The 15,651-nt window shown below is 44.6% G+C and overlaps 2 protein-coding genes across 2 annotated transcripts; both read left to right on the top strand.

The window, feature by feature from the left end:
• Positions 1–1,153: 1,153 nt before the first annotated feature.
• LOC124666539 (GDSL esterase/lipase At5g45910-like) lies at positions 1,154–3,527 on the top strand. Its single transcript, XM_047203883.1, has 5 exons — positions 1,154–1,451; positions 2,292–2,507; positions 2,694–2,845; positions 2,937–3,216; positions 3,310–3,527. The coding sequence occupies exons 1-5, from the start codon at positions 1,154–1,156 to the stop codon at positions 3,525–3,527; spliced, it is 1,164 nt and encodes a 387-aa protein (XP_047059839.1).
• Positions 3,528–10,192: 6,665 nt separating this feature from the next.
• On the top strand, positions 10,193–13,790 carry LOC124703382 (LRR receptor-like serine/threonine-protein kinase EFR). Its single transcript, XM_047235599.1, has 3 exons — positions 10,193–10,334; positions 10,475–13,339; positions 13,438–13,790. The coding sequence occupies exons 1-3, from the start codon at positions 10,193–10,195 to the stop codon at positions 13,788–13,790; spliced, it is 3,360 nt and encodes a 1,119-aa protein (XP_047091555.1).
• Positions 13,791–15,651: the final 1,861 nt, after the last annotated feature.

The raw sequence follows: 15,651 nt of genomic DNA, 5'->3' as shown, positions 1-15,651 counted from the left end.
TATCACTTAATTTGGAAGGAGGGAGTACTGGTCAGTTAATTTGGAAGGAGGGAGTACTGATGACGATCCTCTCTATAGTATAGTTGTTCAAAGGATGGTCCCTAATGCAGCTTTTGCTTCTCGATCGAACCAAGAATAAGACCAAAAAAAGAAGGTATTAGCACCCTAGGTACATCAACTTGTCAAGCCGAAGTAAATTCATACAACAACTTGTAAAGTGAACTCTGCAGGGGAGGGAGTAATGTTTTGGCTCTGGCTGCGTATGCTCCCTTTAGTTTGAATTACAAGTTTAATATATTTTGGAATGTTAAAAAATTTAAACAAAAAATTCATTTGTATATCTTCACGTGCTAAACGCACAAAGTCTTTTCATGAAAAATCAACTTGTCTTTGGGCTGTGTAAAAAAGACAAAATTTAGTGCTAAAAACAAGATTTTTTGTGAGACTTATTTTGTCTTTTTTACATCAACCACAAAAAATATCGGTTTTTCGCAAAACTGCACGAACGCACGTAGACTATCGAGATGTACACGCCAAATATTTTTGTCAAATTTTTTTGACAATTAAAAATATGTTTTTTGGGTGAGGGAGCATATGCACCCAAGAGCCGAATTGAGTATACTTAAACTACCAAATATAGCCTAGAAGTGATATACTCTAACACGCATCACAAATTGGTGGCAGGAAGGGGGGTGAGGTGGAGTGATGCTGCACCCTCTCGGCTGCATAGACTTTGCAGCATAGTCCAGTGAACATCGCGTTCCATACGGGCACATTCCCGTTCTGACATTTCATCGAATACCTTGTAGGCTTCCAATGTGCGACCGAACAGTGATGCACCGAAAATGAAGATGCTTATGCATACGGGCCCACAGTAGTGTACGTCTTACACTTCACATGATTACTCAGCTCTACCTTTTTTGTGTTCTCCAAATGCCAAGACTTTCATTAATAATACTGCAGGAGCAGATGAGCAAATATGTTGAAATCCAACCACCCTCGAGACCCAAGCGATGGCCAACTTTTTATCAGTTACCAACGAGCAGAGCGTCTATAAATTTATTCGCCAACCTCGCCGCCACTAGATCACCATGAAATAGGTTAAGCTTAGTCCAAGCGAAATATTTTTGGGTGATCAATTGAGCTAGCCTCCATGACACTCCTAGGCTTCTACTTACTTTCGACGTTGTTCATGGGCTTCTTGGCCACCCAACCGATCATGGCGATGGCCAGTGGTGGCGGTGGCGCGTCCTCAATGGCAGCACTGAAGAAATACAATGCCATGTTCACCTTCGGCGACTCAATGGAAGAGACCGGCAACATATGCGCAACCAGCAGCAACAAGACGGAGCTCGACGTACTCACCTGCACCCACCCTCCGTACGGCCAGACTTACTTCGGAAGGCCGTCTTGCCGGTGGTGCGACGGCCGCGTTGTCGTTGACTTCATCGGTAAATACATGACCCGTTTTGTTCCCTCAAATTAGTAGTATTTTTTTCTAATTATTACAGCATACATGCTATTGAGAATTGCAGATGTGCCCTGTTTCCACACGCTATACAAATTACTAATTGTTGTTTCAAGGAGCATGATATAGTTTCAATTTATACACAAAATCAACCAGTTTGATCTTTTTTTTGACATATTACCAGTTTACCAACGAAAAAATAGTACGGGTGAACATATAATCGCTTATTTTTTAATGGACATGTTCTCCAACACATATGTAGAGCCTCTTGGGACCAACATAAGGAACACGGCTTGTGCATGATAAAATTTACAAGGCTATATATTGTCCATGAGGCAATAACTTGACCGCCTACTTGATTCTCAATCAATCTCCGAGGGTAGGCCAACATATAGTTTCATATATATTATTAAGCTTCTAGTTTTGAAATTATGTAAGTGCACTATCAAAAACATAATATTGACTGTGAACATGGCTAATTATGGCATATTCAAATAATGGTCATTTGCGATCAAGTTTATTTTCTGATGCATATAAAGGTTTTATTTTTGCTGTGGAATGCTATCTAACAATCACCTGCTAGATAACATCCTAACCGTCTTGGACTAGTTCCCTACCCCTTCTATTTCTTTCTATTGAAAACTTCAAATTTTTCGGACTTATATCCTTCCCTTTTATTCTGTTTTTAGAATGTATGGAAATTTCAAATTTTTGAATTTTCATCTTTTGAAATTTTCAAATTTTTAGAAATTTGCAGCACATGTGAACTGATAGAAATTTATCTGTTACCGCAACATTTTTATTTTGTCACTTGGCCATACAGCACAAGCACTTGGGCTGCCATTACTCCCACCATCAAAAGCAAAAGATAAAGATTTCCGGCGCGGCGTGAGCATGGCCATAACCGGCGGCACGGCCATGAACTTCTCCTTCTACAAATCTCTGGGCATCGAAGATCCGGTGTGGAACCATGGATCACTAGACACGCAGATCCAGTGGTTTAAAGAGTTGATGCCCTCTATTTGCGGGACAGAACAATGTGAGCACTCAATCAATTTTCTCAGTTCTTCATAACCCGATTTTTTCTACTTATAAGTATGTAGCGTATGCAAGTATATTTTTCTTAGGTTTTTTCCCTCTGAAATGTTATATTTGTGGTATTTTCTTAGGTATTTATTTTCAGCTGTAATTTATCTTTGATAAAGGTTATACTTGTTGCATGCAGGTTGCAAAGGATTCCTGGGGAAATCGCTGTTTATGTTCGGTGGATACGGAGGAAACGACTACAACGTCCAGCTGCTTGAAGTTGGCCTGACACCACAGCAGGCAATGAAGCACACCCCAAAGATTGTCAACGCCATCGCTAACGGCGTCGAGGTCTCTCCACATAATTAACCATGAGCGCATACATGTTTTATAAAGATCCATTGATCCTGATATCACACACCCATGCATTTTCTCTGGGTAGAAACTGATCGCGCTGGGCGCCGTCCACATCGTCGTTCCGGGCATCTTCCCCACGGGCTGCCTCCCGATCTTCCTGTCCCTCTTCGGCGACGCTGCCAGCAAAGCCGACTTCGACCAGACCGGCTGCCTCAAGCCCTACAACCGCCTGACCGACTACCACAACACGCTGCTCCGGACACAGGTCGAAGCCCTTCAACGGAAGCACTACAACTCGACGAGGCTCATGTACGCCGACTACTCTGGGCTCATGTACCGGGTCGTTCAGGAGCCTGAGAAGTTTGGTGAGTTTATTTTCGTTTTCTGCTGAAATGTGCTGGAAAATTTCTGAATAACTGGTTGGTTGAATGTGTTCTTCTATATCCATCGATCTGTAGGGTTTAGCTCTCCCCTGGAGGCGTGCTGCGGCGCGGGAGGGGGGAAGTACAACTTCGACGTCACCGCGAGGTGCGGCATGGAAGGGGCGACCGTCGCCTGCGACGATCCATCGGCGCGGCTGAGCTGGGATGGCATCCACCCGACGGAGGAGCTTAACAAGCTGATCGCCGGCGCACTGCTCAAGGGCCCCTACTGCACCCCTCCAATCCTCGGCTGAACGGATCGTCGATGGCTCGTACGGACCAGAACCGAAAAATTGTGATCGAACACGAACAGGCTGGAAATAAAAGGTGTACGAGAAGGACCAGCTGCAATCTAAGACGATTGATATACACTCACACAATCAGGCTGGAAATAAAAGGTGTACGAGAGGGCATTGCAATTCACTACTCAGCATATATGTCTTTTGTTTTGACCCGACTTCCCGAACTCTTCGATTGATGTGATGTGGTTCGATTACTTTTTCAATTGATGGAGTAGAGAGCGAAAAGGCAATAAAGGTGACCTTTTATATAAAAAGCCATTGAATTTGTATTTGCTTTTTTGTCGAGGTATTAGCATCCCAGGTACATCAACTTATCAAGCTGGAGCAAATTTATACAATAACTTGTAAAATGAACTCTACAGTACACAAACTTGCACTGAGGGGGCAAATAGGTACAAGAGCAATCAGAAGGTGACATGTGGTGTTGTATTTTTTTTGCAAAAAGACCCTTCTATGTTTTTTTAAAACTTTGTAACCATGGAGCTGCCTTACATGCTGGTTGCGCCTATTAGTCGCCTACACAAATAATTAAAACTATATAGACAAAGTGGGGATTCGAACTCGCGTCCAAACAATACAGCCCACACATGATTATCACTAAAACACGCATCAATTTGCTAAACATGCTTGACATTATCTTTTATCTTTAGTCTGTGAATACTTGTGTGACCACAACACGGAGTGGATGACGTAGCTGGGCCTGCGTGGCGTCCTGGCCTCCGACAACGACCACACTCGCATTTGAAACAGAGAAGGGTGAGGCTCAGTCATATGACGAGCAGGAGTGGGCGTGCGGCCCTCAGTCGGCGGCGCACGAGAAGGAGAAGTATGGCAGCGACGAGCCGGCAATAGAGGATGAGGATATTAGCGGGTGGTCGCAGCGGCGGCCACAAGCCATTGCCACTTTATTCTCTTTTTATTTGGCTTGTGCTACTTGCTTGCTTTCCTTTCCGGAAGCATTTGCTACTTCAATAATCTGTATGTGTGTGGATAAGTTATTGTATGCTTAACCTCTATGTTGGATGATTATGCTTGTTGTCTAGATCTTGTTATATACTTGTATATACCATGCTTTCTTCCTAAAGATATTGGGAGAGCTTATCATATTTTATAAATGTTGCGCTTTGCATTCAAACGCAAATTCTCCAATTGCATACATTATGGGGGAGCTGTCTTAATATCTTGGATGGAATCAAGGTTTTTAATCTTATCATAATATCTATGTGTGACTCTAGCTTAATTTGTCACCGCATACCAAAAAAGGGAAGATTGTAAGGCTATTTTACCCTTATCCATTATTTTGGTAATAATGACACCGTAGCTAGAATATTGGACTAATACTTGCCTACAAGATTATTCCAGATTATTCCCATGTTTTAGTTCATCAAGCATAATGGTGTATCAATGGAACTGGAAGGTGAAGGGAGACCCCCCCCCCAACCCATACACTTCGATGTAAAGAGGGGAGACATTATTTTCCATGTGCCCGCACCTGGCCCGGTGCCACCGGCTGGCCCGGCATCGACCGGCTGCGGTGCCGGTGCCAATTGGACACAATCCAGGGGCACTCAACGCTCGCCCGGTGCCGGCCCAGCGCGTTGCCCGATCCCTGCCGGCTGGCCCATCGGCACCGGCTGTGGCACCGGCTAGCCCGACGTCGACCGGCTGTGGTGCCGGTGCCAACCAGACACAATCTAGGGGGCACTCAGCACTCGCCCGGTGCCGGCTCGGCGCCTCGCCCGGCCCCTACCAGCTGGCCCGGTCTGAGACCCGACAAGACTGGTGTCTCACCGGCTGGTCTGGCGCCACGCCCGGCAGGTCGGCCACTTCGACCAGATACCAAGTTGGACACTCCCCAACGACGGAATTTCGACCAGGACTATCAATACCCCTTCCCTTACCTCAGAACAGTTAGGGAATTACACCGTACTATGTTCTTGAGCTCTCTCATACGCCATTGTTGCAAGCACCAAATGTTTCAGATCTCCCTCCTCCTCCTCCACTCAAACTCAAGTCCCTCTAGGGAAAAGCTAGAGGAGGTCTTGATCTACAGTCTCACCGATCCAAATCTTGTTCCCCCCTTGTATTCTTCAAGATACCTGTTCTGTTCTCTAGGATTTCTTGGAAACCCTAGGTGGCCAGAATCGTCCGGAAGCATCTAGGCTGTGGATTTACTCCTGGCAAAGATTGTGAACGTTTGGAGGCTGCCCCAAAGTCTACCACACGTGAAAGGGCTATTACTTTGTGGGATAGATTCGGAGAAGAAGGTGAGCCTTCGGGGCGTTGGGAAATCCTTTGTGGGATCCCACACCTCTCAACCGTGATGTACTTTCCTCTTGAGGAAAGGAACACGATAATACATCTTCGTCTCCGCGTGCTTTTCGATTATCTCTAACCGCAACTCTTTATTTGTGTTATTTAACCTGTGAGAGCCTTCGTGCTTGAGTTACTTGCATCATCATCTAGGGTTGCCTCACCTAATTTGTATTAGGCTCACATTTATATTCCGCAAAGCCTAATATTGCAAAGAAAGAATTAAATTTGTAGAAACCTATTCACCTCCCTCTAGATTTACCATCTCTGATCTTTCACATCATCGCTGACAACCGCATCGTCGCCAACACTCGTGGTCATCGTCAACAGCAACGGGGATCTTGTTCGACACCGCGACAATCCACGCGGAACCCGGATTTAATCCCTGGAATCAACTTCAACAACTACATCATCGTCTTCGTCCGCCACGACCTCACCGCCAGAGCTGCTGTCTATTTTTATTTGCACGCTCGTTCTTAGTTTTTCTTCTAGAAGCTATTTCGTCTACTCTGACATATCGGTGGACAACTTCTTCGCACCAACCGTTCACATAGATCTTCTCTGCAACTCCATCCAACTCTGGCGCGCATGGCTCATGGTGGTCTCTGTCTTTGCACGTCATGTACTAGCAACACGGGCGTGTGCCTTCATCCCCGACGCGCTCCCGAGCCCGTCAAGCTCGGCGCGACAAGTCGCCTACTACTTCGACCACAACAACTACGACAATGTCTCCCTCCTTCCGAGCGTCTTCCCGGGCTCAACAACGACAACGACCAAAACACCATCTACCTCACCTACGTTCTCCAAGGCGACTACATCAAACACGGCACCATCGACTAGGACAACAACGGCTACATCAACATCGGCATCAAGGCTACACCACGTCTTCGGCTTCTTCTCCAGTTGGACCATCCGCGTCACTACCGATCCGACTGCGGAGGGGTGTTAGAGTATATCACGTCTAGGCTATATTTGGTAGTTTAAGATTGTACTCCAATTCTATTCTCTATTAGGCTTCTTGCCCTGCAAGTCTTCTCTACTATATAAACAGTCCAAGAGGCTCAATGTAATCACCAATTACTGCATATCAATACATCACAATATTCTGCAATCTATCAATGCGGAGTGGTAGGGAGTCACCTCGACCTTTGAGCGCCTCACAAGACCATTTATCTGTGGCTCGCCAGCAGACATCGGTTGTGCCAACCCTACTACATTGCTTTGTTTTTATCTCGCCTTATGTCCTCAGCGATCTCGAGGTCTCTGAGCAGGCCGCCGCTTAAATTCCCATCTTACTTTCGTGATTGTGCCTTACCGATGAAGTGGATGTAGCAAAATTTTGTGCTTTGTCGCGTGAATTTGGTGTTAGGTTACACCTTTCTTCAGTTTCAGGCATTTTCTCTGGTGTAGCTTACATATATTGGGATTGAAAATGACAAGACAAATTTCAACCTTCCAGTAGAAGTTGAGCCTTTGTGTTGAAAGCATATATTTGCGGTACATAAGTTATGATTTTGGACAAATATGTTAGCCAAGCCTATATTCTATCAGTTTGGACTTGCATTTTCCTTGTCCACTGAAAAGATATTGTGTTCCTGGAACTTTTCAGTAATTCTAGATAGACTTGTACGAGGGGATGCCTTTGACACTGATCTTTGCTTATGCATTGTTGCTTCAGTGGCTGAGCAAAAGCTTGTAACTGGGAATCTGCTTACTAGAATTTGTGGACCAGTGACGTTTTTTATATATTACTTGAAATGTCTGAGAAGTACAATAATGATGAAGACAACATTTTTTCTCACATGGGCCTGATTCCCGCAACTAATTAAAAATATAAACTAACCCCAAGAAACGAAATAAAGTGGAAATTTGCTAGGTACATACCTACAAAGCTCCCACAATCAACGGCAGATTTTTTTTTTTTGAAAAGGGAAAAACCTGGCTTCTGCATCATGGTGATGCACACAGCATTTTATTGAGAAACAGTAATCTTTGTTCAGTAGATATGAAGCATAATACTCCCCAACAGTACTAGCAAATTGTACCCTAAAAATCCTACGAGTTGCTTGCCTGCTTACGTACGGATTCCTTAAAAACGATGAAGGAACTTGTCAGTAATCACCGGGATGTTTTTCTCCGCTCACAAGTCACAACATAAGGACACATATATTTATCACGACAAAAGAGACATATTATACTGTATGTCTGTATACAACATATAAAAGAGATATAGTGTGTGTAACTGGAACCAAGTGGTGAAACACTTTTTTTCTCAAAAAGAAACATAGTGTAAATATAACATATGAAAGCAAGAAGTGATTCCCAGCTAGTGACTTCAAATTTCAGGATTTGTGTGTTTCGGGAGATCTGGAGGGCACGGTGAAGGCTCCACAGGTTGCTGTGAGATAACTGGTGGATCAGGAACTCCGACATTAGCCTGCGACAGCCCATCCCCAGGGACAGGTTCAGGTTCAGGTTCAGGTGTTCCTATATATGAACAGTAATCAGGAGTTGCATGTTCAGGATGTTCGTCGACGGCGCACAGAACTAACTCTTCATGATCAGGAGACTTGTGACTTGTGCAGTCTAGCCGAGCTGCAACGCAATGAAAGAGTAATGTTAGTGGGAGATCGGGTAGAAGAAAAGGACATGCGTTCGTGCACCTACCCGGAGCGGCTGGAGGCTGAACGGCAGGAGCAGCCGAACTAGGCGTAACAGCGGCGGCAGAGGAGCAGGAGGAGAAGAAACAGCTCAGCGGCGGCCTCCCGTGTGACATGAGCAGCACCAGCGAGCGCAGGGACGAGCGTGCAGGAACTGCCATCCCCTCTCTCTCTAACTCTAAGATAGCTATGGGGAGAGGACAAGCTAATGATTCGTTGAGATGACTGCCTTCTGGTTCCACGCTTGTACGTCTATTTATATGTTCATAAAATGGCAGGGTTGCTGCGCTTCAGTCAACTACTCTACCGACTACCGCTAGCATACCCAGCTTCATATGAAGGGTTGGAAGAACGAATTAACATGGCCACAAGCGGTGTTTGAAGTTCGAACTAGTAGGAAACAATTTAAGAAGTTCATAAAAGTATTTTGCAAGTTTGATGCAACGCTATATTTCCATAGTCAATTTAGAGGGTTGTGGATCCTATGGCGAGACATGCGTTCATACCATGTTACTATCATCATCATGGAGAATTGAAGGTTATTCTTGAGGCAAGTTGCTCTGCCACTGGCGTATTTTTTTGACAAATCTGATCCCTAAGCGATTTTTTTTTGTCTAGCCACTTGGCAAAACTATTTCGGAATTTGACTCCTAGATTCGGCGCCATCAAGAATGGAGCCAAATTTGTGGAGGTCGGCGCCACTTCGGCACCATTTGGCTTGGCACCGACCTGCTTTGGCACCGTGTTCCATTAGCGCCAATCTGGACAGCTTGGTTCGATTTTTTATGGCACCCAACTTAGGGGTCAGATTTTGAAATAGTTTTCCTAAGAGACCGGAGGAGGTATCTGTCAAAAAAATAGGCCACTGGCCATATCAAGGGGGCGTTGTTTGAGTCATATGTGGATATGTATGGACGACCAGGATAGCACGCCATGGACATGTGCGGGTACCCGTATTTTTCATTCTTGTTCAGGCAAGTTTCTCTGTCTCTAGCCGATCCAATATTGCACTTCAGTCAACTACTCTGTCACTATAGCATACCCGCGTTCAAACTTGTAAAATTAATTTCAGGAGTTTATTAGAGGATTTTGCAAGCTTCCTTGATTTAACGCTATTCTCATGGTCAATTCAGAGGGTGTGGATCCTATGCCAAAACATGTGTTCATACAATGTGCCTATCATCGTCATAGAGAATTTCCATAAGGTTGTTCTTGAGGCACGTGCTATGCCACTTGTCATGTCAACCGGGTGCAGATAGAGCAATGGAGGTTTAATTAGCGACATGTTTCACTATCATTAAAAAAAAGTAAGGACGTCTCACTATATTAGTCCCAAGTCGCAGTCCGGAAACTGAACGGTCAAATCTCTTAGCGCTGGCGTGTTGGCTTCAACAACTACTTGCAATTTACAACTAATTTATGTGGTCAGCAAATGGCTTCAGCGCACACTAGCAGTTCTGATTTTCCAAAGCATGCGTTCATGCCTCTTCCATGTTCCCACCATATGAATCGCCAATCCGTAGTTGAACAGAAAGTCTAATTGTTACATGGTTACCTCCTATTACACTCTATAGTTGAGTATTTAAACATCTTCCGGCGAACGAGATTCCTCGTCTCCACATTGCATAACTGCAAACGACAACAATGGCTCATTTGAGTGTCTTGTTTCCAGGATTTGTCTGGTTTCTGTACCTCTTTAGCTTATTTTTGAACCTACCAATAGCCATCTGCAAGGAAACTGAAAATGATAGGCAAGCTCTCCTTTGTTTCAAGTCCCAGCTATCAGGTTAAGCTCATTTGCCTTTTACTATTTCTTATCAGTTGTGTGCATCCTAGCTATGTTGGGCCAATTGTTAACTCTTTGCTTGTATCATTTTGAAACGTTTGAGTCTAATAGAAATTATCCTTTCTCGGAAAAAAAATCAGATCAAGCGGGAGTTTTAGCTTCATGGAGCAACACTTCATTGGACGTTTGCGGCTGGCATGGCATCACCTGCAGCACATCATCTCCTCGCAGCGTGATTGCGCTGGACCTTGAATCAGAAGGCATCTCAGGCTTCATATCACCTTGCATTGCCAATCTGACCTCGCTTACAAGGCTGCAACTCTCAAACAATAGCTTCCATGACAAAATACCTTCCGAGCTCGGCAGCCTGAGACAGCTCGGCATCCTCAACCTCAGCATGAACACTTTGGAAGGTAACATCCCATCTGAACTCTATGCATGTTCCGAACTTCAAATCCTGGATTTGAGGAGCAACTCTCTCCACGGCGAGATCCCCCCTAACCTAGGCCAACTCAAGAATCTTCAAGAGATTGATCTTAGAAACAATAAGATACAAGGGACCATGCCTTCTTCCTTTGGGAATCTTCCTGAGCTGCGCATACTAGTTCTCGATAGCAACAGGCTTACCGGCAACATACCACCTTCTTTGGGCAGCAGCCGTTCTCTCACATATGTCTCTCTTGGGATGAATGCTCTAACAGGCATCATCCCAGAGTCCCTAGCAAATAGTTCTTCCATACAAGTACTTCGCCTCATGAGCAATAATCTTACCGGAGAACTACCAAAGGCTCTCTTCAACACATCGTCTCTTATTAAAATTTTCCTCCAACAGAACAATCTTGTTGGTTCTTTGTCAATTGTTACTGCCAACTCTCCCCCTATTCAATACCTCGACTTAAGGAATAACCATATTTCAGGGAAAATACCTTCCTCACTAGGGAACCTTTCCTCCCTCGTTGATCTTCGCCTTACAGAGAATGATTTATTTGGGAGCATACCCGAGAGCTTAGGTCATATCCCAACACTACAGGTATTGGCCATGAATGTGAACTACTTATCTGGGACAGTTCCACCATCTCTCTTCAACATGTCATCACTGACATTTCTTGCCTTAGCAAACAACTCTCTTATTGGAAGCTTACCCTCCAACATTGGTTACACACTCCCAAATATCCAGACATTAATCCTCTCAACAAACAAGTTTGATGGTACAATCCCAGCTTCTCTTGCTAAAGCATTCAATCTTCGTATGCTTTACTTGTTTAACAACAGCCTAACTGGGCCCATACCCTTGTTTGGGTCATTGCCAAACTTGGAGAAACTTGCTTTGTCATACAACAAGCTAGACGCAGGAAATTGGGGGTTTATCTCTTCACTCACAAATTGTAGTAGGTTGACTACACTGGTACTGTCTGGGAATAATCTCCAAGGAAAATTGCCAAGTTCTATCGGAAAACTTTCCAATGGGCTTGAATGGTTATTGCTAAGGGAGAACAAAATTTCTGGGTCCATACCACCGGAAATTGGCAATCTTAAAAGCCTCCAAAATCTATACATGGATTACAATCTCATCACTGGTAATATACCACCAACAATTGGGAATTTGTACAACTTGGTCTATCTATCCTTTGCTCAAAACAGACTTTCCGGGAAAATCCCGGATACTATTGGTAATCTAGTTGAGCTAAGATCTCTGAAATTGGATGGGAACAACATTAGTGGTAGTATACCTCCAAGTATAGGACGTTGTAATCACCTCGAAATACTGAATCTTGCACACAACTCACTAGATGGCAAGATACCAAGTAAAATCTTCAAAATTTCTTCGCTTTCTGAAGAGTTGGACTTGTCACACAATTACTTGTCTGGAGGAGTGCCAATGGAAGTAGGCAGTCTCATTAATCTGAAGAAAATTAGCATATCAAATAACAGGTTGTCTGACAGCATCCCAGCTAGTGTTGGCCAGTGTGTGGTTCTGGAATATCTTGAGATGCAATGCAACTTCATTGTCGGAAGTATTCCACAAACTTTTTCCAAGTTACTCAGCATAAAAAAGATTGATATTTCACACAACAGCTTGTCCGGAAAACTTCCCAAGTTCTTCACATCCTTGAAAACCCTGGAAGATCTCAATTTATCCTACAACAATTTTGATGGAACAGTTCCAAGTGGTGGTATTTTTCATAATGCTAGTGCAGTATCAGTTTTAGGAAATGAAGATTTGTGCACTGCTAGCACTCCAATAAAAGGTCTACCTTCTTGTTCCACATCAGTTGGCAGGAAGGTCCTACAGATAGTAATGCCAACTGTTGTTCTTCTTATATTAATTTTGCTATGTGTTGCAATAATTTATTGGAGGAAGCGGACGCAAGTAGTACCACATTTGCAAGAATTCAATGAGCACATAAAGAATATATCATATGAAGACATTGTGAAGGCAACAGATAAGTTTGCATCAGCAAACCTAATCGGATCAGGATCATTTGGAGTTGTTTACAAGGGCAGTTTGATGTGTAAGAAAGATGGAGTTGCCATCAAGGTTTTTAACCTGAACATTTCTGGATCAGATAGGAGCTTTATTGCAGAGTGTGAAGCCCTACGGAATGTCCGTCATCGAAATCTTGTAAGAATCATCACTTCCTGCTCTTCCGTGGATTCTGCGGGAGAAGATTTCAAGGCCCTGGTATTCCCATACATGCCGAATGGGAACCTAGAAACGTGGCTACATCCTAAAGCTCATGAATGTGGTAAAATATTTTTTTTGACATTGAGGCAAAGGATAAAAATTGGTTTGGATGTAGCATTTGCTTTGGATTATCTCCATAACCAATGCGCATCTCCACTAATACACTGCGATTTGAAGCCAAGCAATATTCTTTTGGATCTTGACATGGTTGCCTATGTCACCGACTTTGGCCTATCAAGGTTTCCTACATCAAATGCACATGAAGATAGTTCAACAGATTTTGCGTGCCTAAGAGGATCAGTCGGATACATCCCACCAGGTGAGATTACGCATATTCGCATTATGTTGGTTATGCCTTTTTATCAATTTGTGAAAATACTCGAGAATCTCTCATTTGTGTCGTAAATCTAAATGCAGAATATGGCATGAGCGAAGAGATATCAACCAAGGGTGATGTGTACAGTTTTGGAGTGCTTATGTTAGAAATGATGACAGGGTGTAGTCCAACTAACGAAAAATCCAATAATAGTGCAAGCCTTCATGAATTAGTTGGTAGAGCATTCCCAAATAATATTTATGAGGTGGCTGATCCAACAATGCTGCAAGATGAAAACAATACAACCGAAGTGATGAGGAGCTGTGTCATTCCACTTGTAAGAATTGGCCTCTCCTGCTCCATAACATCTCCCAGAGAGCGGCCTGATATGGGACAAGTTTCCAGAGAGATCCTTAGGATCCTGCATCTGGCCTCACACATGGGTGTGACATGAAGCAAGGATTTGGCAGCATGGTAGGTAGCAAGAGAAGTTCATGTATACTAGAAGGATTGGGCTTGGATGTGATCAGTTGTCGGCATGTTTCCGTGAATAGAGAAGATAGGCCCATATAGAGTTACAGTTTCTAGTTTTCTATAGCAATATACTCATAACGAAATGCAATAGAAACATATAAACCAAAAAAAAAACAGTGTGTGATATGCTTTAATCCCTGCACTACAGTTTACATTCAACTACTCTCATGATAGGCTCGGCATAAGTTCATTCTCATAGCACTGAAATAGCAAATCGTTCTCCCCGAGAGTGATAAATGGAACACTTGGCCAAACCAGATGATTTCATCGCAACACAGTACCATGATGCCACAATCTTTGCATGAACCAATGGACTTACTCATAATGCCTACTGTCCAGAAACTGAACAAGGATTCAGATTTTGTGAAGACTAAGCAATGGATCACAAGTATCACAAGTAAAAGTGAAGCATTCAAATTCAGCCTCGTTACACAAACACTCATGATGCACCGACTACTTGAACTAACAGTTTCAAAAACTTCACTTTCCCTTTAAATAATTTGCAGAAAATGAGCCTAAGCACCATTTCTTCTACATTTATTGTAATTCTACAAACGAAACCTTAGATGCCAAGCACCATTTAATCCAAAGGCTAAAATATAAACCAATTAATTTCCAGTAATACTGCAAAACAAACAAATATAACTTTATTTTGTTGTTTGAGTCGACTCGGTAGGAAGGTTTACTAGTAATGAACAAGAACAAATTACATAAACAGTAAAAATTGTTTGACTATGATATTATAAAGTGATGGTTTCCGTTGTGCAAGACTTCAGTATGCTGCTCCTGGTGTTCTGAGTACGTTCATCTGCATTTTGTAATAAGGTTTAAGCCCAGAGACAGATCTCAGAAGCTAAGAGCATCTCCAGTCGCGTCCCCCAAACCGTCCCCCAAAGAGATTTGGGGTGCGCCGGACAAAAAAACGTTCCCAGCCGCGTCCCCCAAAGCCGCTTTTTGTCCGGCTCGCTCCCATACGGTGTCCCACGCCCTGAGCCCGTCCCCGCCCCACAGGGGACACACCGGGGACGCCGGATGCACCGAAAAGCGAGGCGGGGAGTGGCGCGGCCGACCCGTCAGCGGCACATTGAATTTTAACCTAACCGTCGCCTACCTCACGATGGAAGTTATTGGCGCGCAGCGACGGTGCAGTTCCCGCAGAGGCGCAGCGAAGCGTCTCGTCGCGCCTAGCTCTGTGTGCCGGTGTTAATGAGAGCAACCGCTCCCTCGCCTCCCTTCGGCTATAAAAAAGAGCCGCCTCTCATCATCCCTCTCACAAACAAATCTTAGCGCCTCTCTCCCCAATCTAGTCGCCACCATCTCAAGAGTCGACGCCATGGCTGGTAGAGGAGGAGGCCGAGCTCGCGGCCTTGGTCGTGGCCACGGCAGAGCTGCACGCTCGCCGTCGCCTACGACGATGTCGTCGTCCTCATCGTCTAGGCAGGACGAGGAGGGCCCCGTGCTGTTCGAGTTCATCGTCGTCCTCAAGGGCGACCCACACGACATCCAGAGGGTGCCGGACGACTTCGTCGCCAACGACGAGCGCCCGGGCTCGCTGCATCTGCAGGAGGATGGCTGCCACTGCTGCCGGTGGATCGTCAATGTGATCTACGACGCGCGCGGCAAGATGTACCTCCACATCAGCTGGGAGAAGTTCGCGCGCTACCACCGCCTCGAAGCCGGCTTCGTGCTCGTGTTCTCCTACTTCGGCGACAGGGACATGAGCGTCAAGGTGTTCGACGAGACGCGTTGCCGCCGGAACTACCACGGCGACAGCGCCGAGG

The sequence above is a fragment of the Lolium rigidum genome, chromosome 1 (genome assembly GCF_022539505.1).
Source record: "Lolium rigidum isolate FL_2022 chromosome 1, APGP_CSIRO_Lrig_0.1, whole genome shotgun sequence".
NCBI lineage: Eukaryota > Viridiplantae > Streptophyta > Magnoliopsida > Poales > Poaceae > Lolium > Lolium rigidum.
This window is presented reverse-complemented; position numbering and strand designations above follow the sequence as displayed.

Excerpts from the sequence above, each read along its gene's own strand:
- LOC124703382 (XM_047235599.1), top strand. The coding sequence starts at position 10,193 with ATGGCTCATTTGAGTGTCTTGTTTCCAGGATTTGTCTGGTTTCTGTAC. Across the intron at positions 10,335-10,474 it reads TTTCAAGTCCCAGCTATCAG|ATCAAGCGGGAGTTTTAGCT; the intron begins GTTAAGCTCATT and ends AAAAAAAATCAG. Across the intron at positions 13,340-13,437 it reads AGTCGGATACATCCCACCAG|AATATGGCATGAGCGAAGAG; the intron begins GTGAGATTACGC and ends ATCTAAATGCAG.
- LOC124666539 (XM_047203883.1), top strand. The coding sequence starts at position 1,154 with ATGACACTCCTAGGCTTCTACTTACTTTCGACGTTGTTCATGGGCTTC. Across the intron at positions 2,508-2,693 it reads TATTTGCGGGACAGAACAAT|GTTGCAAAGGATTCCTGGGG; the intron begins GTGAGCACTCAA and ends TGTTGCATGCAG. Across the intron at positions 3,217-3,309 it reads TCAGGAGCCTGAGAAGTTTG|GGTTTAGCTCTCCCCTGGAG; the intron begins GTGAGTTTATTT and ends ATCGATCTGTAG.